This window comes from Cetorhinus maximus, chromosome 4 (genome assembly GCF_964194155.1).
Source record: "Cetorhinus maximus chromosome 4, sCetMax3.hap1.1, whole genome shotgun sequence".
Lineage (NCBI taxonomy): Eukaryota > Metazoa > Chordata > Chondrichthyes > Lamniformes > Cetorhinidae > Cetorhinus > Cetorhinus maximus.
In genome coordinates this window covers 150,897,158-150,910,534 of record NC_135882.1, presented here as the reverse complement: position 1 = coordinate 150,910,534, position 13,377 = coordinate 150,897,158, and the positions used below count along the sequence as shown (strand labels likewise).

The 13,377-nt window shown below is 41.5% G+C and overlaps 1 protein-coding gene across 5 annotated transcripts in view; it reads left to right on the top strand.

Annotated features, from left to right (window-relative positions):
- The window catches only part of LOC144679959 (adhesion G protein-coupled receptor B1-like), a 186,727-nt gene that overhangs the window by 98,757 nt on the left and 74,593 nt on the right, over positions 1-13,377 (top strand). For all 5 annotated transcript variants that reach the window (XM_078540970.1, XM_078540969.1, XM_078540967.1 and 2 more), the window contains one exon: positions 12,772-12,943. In XM_078540970.1, the coding sequence (XP_078397096.1) occupies positions 12,772-12,943 (172 nt within the window). The remainder of the gene's footprint in view (positions 1-12,771; positions 12,944-13,377) is intronic.

The window sequence follows — 13,377 nt, the reverse complement described above, 5'->3', positions numbered from 1 at the left end:
CAGCACTGATAGTCGTCAATTTGATCAGGGCTATAGGAGGTGAAGGGTGAAACTGTTGTTGGGCAAAATACACGAAAAACAAGATTTTCTAAGATAGGACTTGTTCAAATAAATAACTGTTGCACCTGATGGGGTAGATTTTGACTTATTTATCCATTTGACAATAATGGATGTAGACTCCAATCTCTATTTTGTACTGTGTTTTTGTAATCTAGTACTAGTTAGGAACCAAAATGCTCAATTGACTTCAGTTGTTTATGACAACTGAAAAATCCATAGATAGGACAATTCCCACATGTCAAAAATAAAATGGCACTGAATCCCTGCAAGATTTTTTTTTCCCAGATATCCTGCTGTAACTTCAGTGGGAGATTGGCAGAAAGCCTAGAGAAATGACCAAAAAAAACTAAGCTATGGCAGGATATATGGACAGATTTTGCAGGAATTCTATTCATGTGGTTTTCCAGGGTTTCTGCAGATTAATAGTAGAAAATTTGGCCAAACCTTGTAAAAATTTAGGACCTTGTTCACAAGCCCCGAATAAGATTTTACTTTAAAATCTCACAGATATAAGCCAAATGATGTGCTTTAGAGGGAATGTAATCACTTCTTGCACATGGCTCATTTCTAACAGTTCCTAAATTGGGCTTCATATCTCATCTGATATATTGTTCAGTGTCACTATTCACTGTCATCATCAGACCTATCTGACAGTTGAGCTACTTGCTTGAATGGATTCTGACAGAGCCTTCCTTCCATGTAGATACAAGGATCTGTACAGAGAAACTCATTAATTTCGTAGCTATGTGACCCCTGAGTACATTCTGAAGCCGAGCACTTGCAAATCATAAATTGAAGGGCAAGAGTCTTCCTCAAAAGAATTGTCTTCCGTCAAAATCATAGCCTTTTCCAGTTGGGGAGTTGTTTTGGGAAGGGTTTAATTTGTTGCCTTCCACAAAAATGTTTCTGCATGTATAAGGGATTACGTTGCGCTTTGTTAATGTCTAAGAAGGTTAATGCATCATTCTAAAATATAACAGGGGCATGGGACTTAATATGAGTTGTGTGCAATAGTACATCACTCTGTCCCTAGTGCAACAAAAGTAGGCTGGGTGAACATTAACGTATATTTTTAACTTTCCAGTCTTTTGCATAATGGTTAAATAATATTTGATCCACATGAATTAGTGTCAAAATAGATAGGTGGACTAATGTTGAGTAATTTGCCACTGGCAAAGCATCTGGCCTCAAATCTGCTCCCTCAAATCTGCACAAAGAAATCGTGAGCTGGCCAGGTGGGCTGGAATTTGCAACTGTTAAAATTCCCACAAGAAGTGGGGGTATAATGTGGCCAAAATTTTGCATAGTAATGTCTTATTGACTCCTCTTTGTGTAGTGCAGCAGACTAACCTTTGTTCTCAAACATTTTGTAACCCACACCACAGTCCAATCTCCAGAAGTATTTATCTAGCTATAAATTGGCCTCTGGATTACAACTACAATATCTTTAATTTGTACAAACCTGTTGTTTACTTGCTCCCCCTTTCCTTTCAAGCATTTTCGCCCCCACATTAAAGCATAAGCTTATTTTGTGTTTTCTCCCACCCATTTTTCCCTACAGGGTTGTTGGAAAGTGTTAGAAAGATGAGTAGTTGAGCTATCACTGCTTCGGTGACTGATAAATCCTGGAGTGGGATTTGAACTTAGAGCTTCTGGCTCAGAGGCAGAAAAGCTACCTACTGAGCAACAAGACCTCCTTATACAGTCTAACTATCATGGCCACATCGCACCATAACATATGGGCCAGGGTTTTTCAGTCGGTGTGCGGGGGCGGGCGTGACACACAGACACGTAAAATGATGCGCGAAGATGTTGGGCGTGCGTTCCGATGTCATCGTGCTGTCTCGCGATGTTTCATTCAGCGGGCACGTGCTGGAGTTGGCTGCGTGCCCGCCAATAATTGATAAGCCTATTAAGGCCATTAGCGAAGTAATTGATGTCAAGCTTACGTCTCCCATCCATCCTTACGGTTGGCGGGCAGGCGAAAAGGCCAAGCGGTCTTTACGTTTTTCAGGAAACCTCATCCAGGAGCGGGATGAGGTTTCCTAAAGCTTTTATGAATTAAATAAAAAGTTTTCTTGAATATAAAAACATGTCCCATCTCGTGTGACACAATCACACAAGGGGACATGTTTCATTAAATTTTTATTGATTTTATTTATTGTTTTAAAAAGCAACTCCGTGCCTCAGGGAGATTGAAGCGAGCACTGGCCCCGACTCTCCCTCCGCCCCCTACCCTCCGCCCCCCACCCATACAGGTAGCGCTGCTACCGCTCACGTATTACGCTGGACGGGCCTTAATTGGCCCGCCCGCGTAAAATGGCGGTGTGGAGCCAATTGCGGGCGGTGGTTGGCTCCACGACTGTTCCTGCTGAGCCCGACCGAAGCGGGAAAAATTCAGGCCATGGTTTCAGCTGTGAAATCGCAGACTGGATATAAACTACCTCGATGTTTGGAGTTCCTTTTTCATGAAGCAAAATTGTGGCCACATTTTTGAGTTCATGAGTAGCCCACTAAGAAAGTCTCTCTTTTCATCATTCAAATCTTTTGAAAGTACAGCAAGGGAAAGATTCATCATTGGTTGAATGGTCTTTCAGATATTTATACAACGACCATTACTCATTTCTTTTGCAAGTTACAGCTGCTGAATTAAAACATGACTATGAAAACTGTACCTTCCAAAGATGCACTGGGGTTCTCAGGTTCCCAGGAAAGGGTTTGCATGGCAATTTCCCAGAAGCATAAAATTCCCTGGGCAATTTCCCTGCACTGGGAACCATCCAAAAATGCGATTTAAATTGCAAACGTTGGATGGTCCTGACTGTGTTACACCAATAGTTACCCAGAAAAAGTTAGAAAAATTAAAACCTCTTCTAACTTCTGGGTAACTATTGTACAGAACCAAACCAACCCTACCCTGAATGGACCTCCCCCCAACTCCAGCGGACACCCCCCACCACCTCCCCACCCTGACTAACCATCCCCCCGTGGCATACCCCACACCTCCAATCCCCCGTGGGATTTCCCTCACCTGCACAGGACTCCCCTACTCCCACCCCATGGGCCCGATTCTCACCCCAACACACACCTAAGGCCTGCCCAACCCCCCCCCGTCCCCCCACTACATACTCCCCCACAGGCTCGACCTGACCCCCTCACCCCACCATCCCCTGCAGGCCCGGTCGGACTGGACCCCTCTGCTGATCATACCACCCCTGCAGTGCAGACCCAACCCAGCCCAACATGATTTTTCCCCCCCACCCCACCACCCCTATAGGCCATACCCATCCCCTCCCCCACCCAACCACTGCAGTCTGATACCCCTCCATCCTCATCATCTGCCCCTCCACCCAGGCCCGACGACCCCCACCCCCCCCTCCCCCAATACTTTGGATCATGAATAAAGACCTGGGTTGTTCAGTGTGCAGCAAATGGTTGACCCGGTGTGAGTACAAAAAAAAACTTCCACCCTTTCTGAATCTGCCAGCAAATATTACAGTGAATGTTAGCTTTAATACCACATGGTTAAATGCCAGTCAAATATTTTTGATGCCTCCGGGCATACTTCACGCTTTCACAGCACTTAGTTTGTAGACTGAAGCAATTTGAGATTTATAGTCAGCGTGTTAAAAGATTTTAAAGAGAAAGCCGATCCTAATAAATTTACCATGGCCAAGAGTTCAGTAGGTTCAAAATGGTGCACCTGAAAGGGCTTAACGTCTTATCCAAAAGGTGGCACCTCTGACAGTGTAGTATTCCCTCAATTCTGCACTGGAGTTGATTTTTGTGTTTAAGTATCTATAGCAGGACTCAAACCCACAAAAATCTGACTCAGAAGCAATGGTGCTACCCAAAGTTACCTCTAAGCTGCATAGGCATGCAGCAGTTGAGAATGTGCCATGCTGGGAACAAACAGGTTGCGCCCAAGCAATATTCACTTTAAGATGTGCTCATGCATGTCTGTGCATCAATCTTAAAGGGACTGTGTAATGCAACAAACCAGCCGTTCACATCATGCAGTAATTAATGGGACACAAATTAAAATCAGGAAGTTGAGAGTAAAGGAAGCTGGGCAGAATATTTTTGAACATTGAACAATAGACTTGTGGAACAAGTGATCAGGAAAGGTAGTAAGTTGAATGGTATTGATTTGGGTTGAAGAAATAACTAGATCTCAAGAAATAAACAGGACTGAGAGTATGCTGAAAAAAACAGATCAGTTAGGTTGATGTATGCAAAAAAGCAATAGTCAGACTGGGATTTACGACTCATTCTTGTTCCTGTAAATTCTTATGTTGATCAGCAAAAGCATTTCATGTTGTCTGCAGGGCATATGACTGAGTCAGTCTTAAAAATCCCATGAACCAGCATTCCTTCGTTGTGCAAAACTAAATCAAGGGAACCAATTTGTCAGCTGTACACTGCACAAGACGACTTGACAACTTCTGGCATAAATTTTTTTCCAGAAGTCAGTCAAATATAATTGTTGGCCGTGCAGGTTAAAGGCACCTTGCATCCATGGAAAAATGTTCATCACAGCTTTTTCTGATTGAGTAGCTGTATAATATGTGTAGATGTGCACTTGTCAAAATGTGTTACAGCTGGGCATGCACACAAAGATCATTACAGCTATCATTGGACTCGCTGTCACATGCAGTTACTGCATACTTTGTGATGGTAACTTCTTTCTCTCATCTCTGTCAAGACTTTTGATAATTTATCTTTGCAGTTTGCTGGCACTTAATAGATTGATATGTCAAGAAAATATAACCAATCAGCCTTCAAAATAATAGGCTTATTGATGTAAAACTCTGAAACCCTCTGATTAACATGATGCTGTTAACCATTAAATGATTGTCTCTTTACATAATTTACTGCAGTAGAGGAAACCTAAAAGGACTTGAATTTACATAGCGCCTTTCACGTCACAGAATCTTCCAAAGCGTTTTACAGACAAAAAGTACTTGCTTTTAAGTGAAGTCACTGTTCTAACATAGGAGACATGGATGCCAATTTGTGCACAGCAAGCTCCCACAAACTTCACCATGATAATGACCAGATAATCTTTTGGAATGTTGATTGAGGGATAAATATTGGCCAGGACACCAAGGATAGATAGCTCCCCGATTCTTCTTCAAAATGGTGCATCTGAAAGGGCTTCACGTCTCATCTAAAAGGTGGCATTTCTGACAATGGAGTATTCCCTCAGTACTGCATTGGAGTTGATTTTTGTGTTCAAATATCTAGAGCAGGACTTGAACCCAAAATCTCCTGACTCAGAAGCAATGGTGTACGCTGCATAGATGTGCAAAACGGATTGTGCCCAAGCGATATTCACTTTAAGATGTGCGCATGCGTGTCTGTGCATCAATCTTAAAGGGACTGTGTAATGCAACAAACCAGCCATGCACAGCGTGCAGCAATTAGAGGGAACATGGGTGCTACCAACTGAGCTACAGCTCCGGGTTCATCAAATAGTCAGAGGGATATTCTTTTGAAAATAAAACACAATCAAATCTCATTACAACCACCTCTGTTACCACGTTCCTTTAGTTGGACATAAGAGGTTTCTTTTTCTGATCCTTAATATTTCTATGGTCCCATGTGCCTGCATTCCCAGTTTATCACAAATCTTACAGCATTTCTATTTAAGGTTCTATTCTTAGCATGAGAAGAGTTCTTTAATAAAGAAGAGCTGTGTTGAAAATATCTGTGCAGCGATAATGTATGGCCCGTCTGGAATGCTGTAACTTTAGTGGAACCCCATTGTATTAGATCCTGACCTAAAGACGGAATTTCCTGAGAGATTTGTTGGCATAAAACAATGCTATTGGCATTAGAGGGAGTGGGCCTGAGAGGAGCTTTGACATCGAGAGATTCCATTTTCCTTGCTCTCAAAGGGTCCAAATGTAGGTCTCAAAAGTTGAAAGTGGGGCCCACCCTGGGGCCCAGGTCAACATTGAAGAAAAAAGTTTTTGTTTAGAAAGAACTTCAATGCAGCCCTTTGCAAGGGCTTCTGATACAGTGGAGCTTTTTGAGGATTTCCGGCAACCATCTTTCCCAGATCTGGCACCATGCACCACTATTTTCAAAAAGGCAGGTTCTCTAGTGGCATGAGACACCCCAGTGGTGTTTAAATAATTTATTCTTGACCCTGTGCATGTTGATTGGGGTTAATGATAGAGTTTTTGTGTAACTGCATCCTAATAGGATGAGAGTCTACCTCCAACCCCTTTGATTTTTGTCTTCCTGTACTTTAGCTCTGCTAACAAATTTGTAATTGGCCCAGAATTTGATTTTTTTTAAAAATCTCACACCGTTATTAATGTACAAACCAAACAACGGCTTTTAGCAAGAAGGATATACCCCATGGACTGCAAATTGTCAGAATTCGCTAGTCAATTTGCTTTGCAAAAATGACATCTCACCCTTAACCTTCCTGTGATTTTTATGACATTACTGCATTAATGGTCCATTAAGCTAGGCGCAGAAAGTTAAGACATGTAATTAACTGTGTAAGCACCCTTTTAATGATGTAATAATTAATAATGATTGCAATCTACCTCTCTGGTCCAGATAGTGAACAATTAGAAGTCTAGAGTTTCATTCCTTCAAGAAACGAATTGTTGGAGATTTGAAAAAATGTTGAATTTTTAAAAAAAATTCCTTTTTCATGTTTCTCGCTCAAACCAATCTTTCTTTTCCTCCCTTTATTTCTCTTTCTGTAACTGATTTGATGTTTAATTCACCCACTTGAATCCCCGCTCCTTCCCGGCCCTTCCTTTGTTTATTTCTCAATCCCTTAGTCTCATTGGTAAGGAGATACACTGTTTGCCCCAGTGTTCACCAAGGTGCCAGATGCCCTGTTGCCCTCGTCCCGTCATTTCTGCTTATAATTCCAGCAGCCTTGTGGGCCTGAAATGTAAAAATCTAAATATTTACAAACGTGTCTGCATAATGGGACACACTGTGAGATTATGGGATGGATTTTCATCCTTAAAGCAGGAAGCGACAATCGGGAAATTTCCTGTCTCAGTGCACCAGCCTTGGGAGAAAGTGACTGTACTGGCGAGAGTTTTTTTTTATAATTCGTTCATGGGATGTGGGTGTCACTGCCTAAGTTAGCATTTATTGCCCATCCCTGATTGCCCTTGTTCAGAGCGCATTTAAAAGTCAACCATATTGCTGTGGATCTGGAGTCACGTGTAGGCCAGAACAGGTAAGGATGGCAGATTTCCTTCCCTAAAGGACATTAGTGAACCTGATGGGTTTTTGCAACAATGGGATATGGTTTCATGGGCTTTCGTTTATTTCAAATTTCACCAATTGCTGTAGTGGGATTTGAACCCAGGTCCCCAGAGCATTACATTGGGTCTCTGGAATACTAGTCTAGTGACAATACAACTATGCCACCGCTTCCCCTTGTTCCACAGGGCGTGGGTGCTAATCGGAATCAGGCCCGCTGTCCCCAGAAACTATGCAGAGGCAGCCACAGGGACTGCCTGGTGTGGAGGAGGGATGTTTAAGAGGTCTGCCTCGGTGTTCTGGGACTTTGTCCCAGTTACAATAAAAACAATAAAATAGAAAATAGCCTTCACTCCCCCGCACTCCCCTTGCCCTCTCCATGCCAATTCATGGTGTTTTATGGCCCCCACCCCACCCCCTTTGACCCCCTCATACTTTCCATGCCAAACTATGCCCCCACACACCCCAATGGCCATTCATACCCTCCGTGCCAACCTACAGTACTTCAATGCCCATATACCCAGTATATACTCTGTACAGAACCAATAAACCCTATAGTAACAATGTCACATGTGAAAAGGCTTGAAAAAAAATTCATTCATAAATTTGTAACAAAAATCTCCTTTTACTATAGCCCTGTAAAAGTATCAATCAACCAGACCATTGAAGTATCAATAGCAGAAATTGCAGGCACTTGACAACTCTTTATCTTGTGTAAATAAATATTGAGCAATTGAGAATTAGATCTAAGAAGAAAGCTGTCAATCAAGCAATATTTTCCCTTGGTTGCAGCTGTTTCACCAGACTAATGGATGTCTGGGCTCTCAGCAAAGTCTCATTATGCATTGAAAATTCTACCACTGTTTATGTTATCATAACCACTATAATTTTGACAATTTGTTAAGTTACAATTTAACCTTTTCAGTTTCAGTGGAAGAAATCCCTAATGTCCCCTAACTGTAACTCATCAGATGGATTCACGGGACAAGTAGTAAAATGGATAGCAAACTGGCAACAAAACAAAACCAAGCATAGGTGTTAAGGGAAACTACTCAGACCGATAAGACAAGAGTCATTCGTCCCTACAAGCCTGATCCATCATTCACTAAGATAATGGATGATCTTTGACCTTAACTTCACCTTCCCGTATGATACCCACACCTCCAGTTCCATTGGTATCCAAAAATCTAGCGTTGAATGTACTCAATGACTGAGAACCCACAACTCTCTGGGATAGAAAATTCCAAATATTTGCAACCTTTTGAGTGAACTGAATTTCTTCTCAATTCAGTCTGAAATGACCAATCCTTATTCTGAGATTGTGATCACGAAACATGCAGGGGAAACAAACCCCCTTAAGATATTAAATGGGGCTAAATAGGTTAGTGTAGCTCCAGCATCAATCTCCTGGGAGCAGGCAGCACACGGGCCACAACCTGCAGTGGCCTGTGTGGCGCTCTTCATTGATAGGATGGCTCGGTGACTCAAAATAATTCTGTGTAGCAGTGCTCTCTGAATAAATTTTTCTCCCTTTATGTTTCAATTCACGTCTCCTCACTTCTTCTTCTGAACTCTCGGGAATGTAAGTCTAGTCTAGTCAGTCTGTTCTCAGGACATTCCCCTCATACCCGGAATCAGTCCAGTGAACCCTCATTGCACTCACTCCAAGGCACGTCTGTTCTTCCTTAAATAAGGAACCCAAAACTATACAGTCTTCTAGGTGTGGTCTCACCAAGGACCTAAATAGTTGCAGTAAGACTTTACCCTTGAAAGAGCCCAATTTTAACTCTGTGTAAGTGAATAGGTTTTAAGTGAGTTAAAATCAGGCCCTTATACTCTGGACCCTTTGTAATAAAGGCTAAAGTACCACTTGTTTTCCTAATTGCTTGGTGCAGCTGCATACTAACTTTCTATGATTCGCATACGAAGACACTTAGGTCTCTCTAAATACCAATATGTTCCAGTCTCTTCACATATTAAAATATACTGCTTTTCTATTTCTCCAACAAAAGTAGATACCTTCTTCTCCCAAGTTTCCATGTTTCTACTTTTCCATATTCCATCTTTCCATGCATTCTTGTCCACTCACTTTATCTATCTATATCCCTTTGCAGTTTCTTTGTGTCCTCACAGATTACTTTTCAACCTAACTTTGTATCATCAGCAAAACTGGACACATTATGCTCCACTTACCTAAATCATTGATAGTGAATGTAAATATCTGAGACCCAAGAGGCCCAAGCTCTGATCCTTGCAGTACCCCACTAATTCCAGCTAACCCAGATGATTCATTTATTCCTATTCTGTTTTCTGTCTGTTAACCAATCCTCTGACCACGCTGATATATTACCCATAATCCCATGAGTCCTAATTTTGTGTAATAAGCTCTTGTGCGGCACCTTGTCAAAACTTTTTTTTGAATCCAGTTACACTAAATCCATTGGTTCCCCTTTATCTACCCTGCTAATTATAACCTCAGAGATGCTCACAAATTGTCAGACATGCTTTCATAAATCTGTGTTGACTCTGCCGAATAATACGATTTTCTAGACTCCCTGTTGCTATGTCCCCAATTATAGATTCTAGCATTTTCCCTGCTGCTGGTGTCAGATTAGCTGGTTTATAGTTCCCTGTTTTCTCTCTCTCACGGCCTGATGCTTTTCTGCTGCTCTGCTCTCAGCCTCACTCTTTGCTACTTACAAAAGGTGGGAAGTAGTATTTCAACAAAAGGTGGGAAGTAGTATTTCATATACGAACACAACATACGAACATATGAATTATGGGCAGGTGTAGGCCACTCGGCCCTGCGAGCCTGCTCTGCCATTCAGTGAGAATGAAGGCTGATCAGATTGTAACCTCAACTCCACATTCCCGCCTACCCCCAATGGGTGCTGTTCACTATTTACATAAACAACTCGTATTCTGGAATTGGAAGTGCAATTTATGGTAGTCACCAAATAGTTTGGCAAAATACAAAATAAATTAGTAAACTTTGAGTATAAGCATGTAATTTGCAAATTAATTTTAGTATAATTATTTGATAATGTTCATTTTGGCAGGAAGTATAAGGAGAGTACATACTCCAAAGGGATTGGGGGGACAGATATATAAATCACTGAAACTAGGGGAATAAAGCAATAGAAAAAAGCAAGCAACATACCAAAAACTGTAAACTCCAATTGTGACCAAATACGCATATATGACCAAATACACATATATGTTACATGTATGTACACATATATACACAGATACTGATAACAATAAACATACATACAAAATATATGTTCCATTATTTGTCTACTGATTGCACAGCTACTTTGACTATACTTCCTTCTACCTGGCTTCCCTTAGGAAAACATTTCCAGTTTCCCAGTTTTTCAGTCCCTGTCCCATCTGTTTTGGCTATGCCACCTTCCACATCAGTGCATCTGGTATGTCTTCCTTTCTCCTCAACCCAGGAATTCCTTCCACCATGGTTGACAGGGCTTTGAACTGTGTCCATTCCATGTCCTACACTTCTGTCCTCACACCTTCCCCTCTCGTCCAGAACTCTGACAATCTTCCACCTACTGGCTACCGCATCCAGCAAACCATCTTCTACCTTTTCCACCACCTCCAGTGTAATGCCACCACTAAACTCATCTTCCCCTTTCCTCCCCTCTCAGTATCCCGAAGGGACTGTTCCTGCACAACTTCTTTATCCCCAACATCTTCTCCCATTCCCATGGCACCTTTGCATGCAAGCACAGGAGATGCAACAGCAGCCCTTTGACCTCTTCTGTTCCCACTGTCCAGGAATCCAAACAGATCTTTCAGGTGAAATAACTTGTACTGTTGTCAATTTAGTGTACTGTATTCACAGCTCACAATGTAGTCTCCTCTACATTGGGGAGACAGTGGTGCAGTGGAAATGTCACTGAACTAGTAATCCAGAGGCCCAGACTAATGCTCTGGGGACACCAGCTCAAATACCATCATGGCAGCTGGTGGAATTTAAATTCAATGAATTAATTTAAAACAAAATAGAATGAAAGCCAGTTTCATTAATAGTGACCATGAAACCATCATTGATTGCCATAAAAACCCATCTGGTTTACTGATGCCCCGTAGAGAAGGAATTCTGCTAGTCTTCTTGTAGCTCCAGACACATAGCAATGTGGTTGACTCTTAACTGCCCTCAGGGGACATTTAGAACCAAGGACGAATGTTGGCATTGCCAGCAACGCCCAAATCCCATAAAATAATTTCAAAAAGGGCGACCAAATGTAGATTGGCTGACTGCATTGCAGTACCTCCTTTCGATGTACACGCATTCCACTCCTGCTCTGTCCTCAGCCTCCAATGAAGCTCAACATAATTTTCAGGGACAGCACCTCAAATTTCGGAACTCAACATTGAGTACAACAATTTCAAATCATAACTTCTGCTCACATTTTTTGTGGACCACTGCTGTTGGTAATAATTCTGCTATTTCCATTTGCATCTGTTGATTTGTCTTTTGTTTCTTCACATGTCTCATTATCATCTCCTGCTGCCTTGCACCATTTTCCCTTTTGTCATTTAATCTCTCCTGCCTCCTACCCTATACAGACCTTTCCTTTTGTTCTTCCTTCCCTCCCCGTTACACTTTTACCTTCCCCAGCTCTACTGAAACATTAACTCTGCTCCTCTCTCCACAGATGCTGCCAGACCTGCTGAGTTTTTCTAGCATTTTCTGGTTTTATACCAAAAACGCACATTTTTTGTTATGGGAAGTGATTGGGCGCAGCAGGATAATGTAGAGTTGTGTAGATATGTTCAAATTTTACTCGATCACTTTAAGAAAGGGCAGGGAAAATCTTCACAGAATATTCCCTCTGGAGAAATGGACTTGATGAATCAGATCTTTCCCCATGTCCTTATTATATTTATCGCATCTCACTGCTGGTAATGACATATCCTCCAGTTATTCAAAATGTATTTTTAAGTATACTGAGTGCAACATGATTACGCTGCTTTATGAAGCTGTAGATGTTATTGGAGTAGTTATTATGGTAATAATCATTAGTATCTTGAGCGTAGAATGCATAAAATTGCATCAGAAAATAGACATTTAGAGGAAAAATGGACTTTCTCACTGATAGCTCTTCTTCTACCAAGTTCCATTTTAATAAACCTTTCTGTTGATGGAATGAGTTATACCTTTTAGCTGAAATGAAACTAAAGGTATTTGTTGCAAGTCTGAATGGTTTAGAGTGGCTTTGTCACCCCCGTTTTATACATAGGGAGCTACACAATCCTCAGTTTACCTAACTATAATGGGGATTTTAATTACGTTGCAATAATTGTTTGTTTGGCACTTCTGTTTTATTGTATTTGGATTATGTCTTAAACCGGGCCTTTGATGAATGATATCAGTGACCTGGTACTCACAGAAGCCATTTCTTAATTTCTCCCTAACATCTTTTCTTTTTCCCCCCTTGATAGGGCGTCTCTTTGGAGCTCTTGTGTTGTCCTACCACTTTTAGCATTGACCTGGATGTCTGCAGTGTTAGCCATCACAGATCGAAGATCAGCCCTCTTTCAGATCCTCTTTGCTGTCTTTGACTCTTTGGAAGGCTTTGTCATTGTAATGGTCCACTGCATTTTGAGAAGAGAGGTATGTCACATGGAAATACATGTGAGATTAAAGGGCAGGGAAAATGTTTTGCAGGGATAATGAAATGAAGTTCCTACATGTATGGATCTATCTTTAATTAACTGGAAGGGGAATAAAAATTGTGTGAAGTGGTGATGCCAATGGTGTGTTTGATTTACATGTGTTTCCTCTTAAATCTGGATGTGATATCTATTTTACATGTTTCAAAAATATACAGATAGGGCATCAAAGATTCCTGCCAGTGATTGTAAGGTACTAATCAAGGATCTAGGTGACATTGAACACCACATGAGTAAAACTCAGTAGGTTTATATGATCCCAGGCCCCAAGGTCATTTCTTGTGACAATTCAGAGAGGCTTAGTACTTTGCTTTAGAAAGAGGTCATCCACACAGCACAGTAAGGGTTATTTCATTCCAGTGTATGATCACGTCA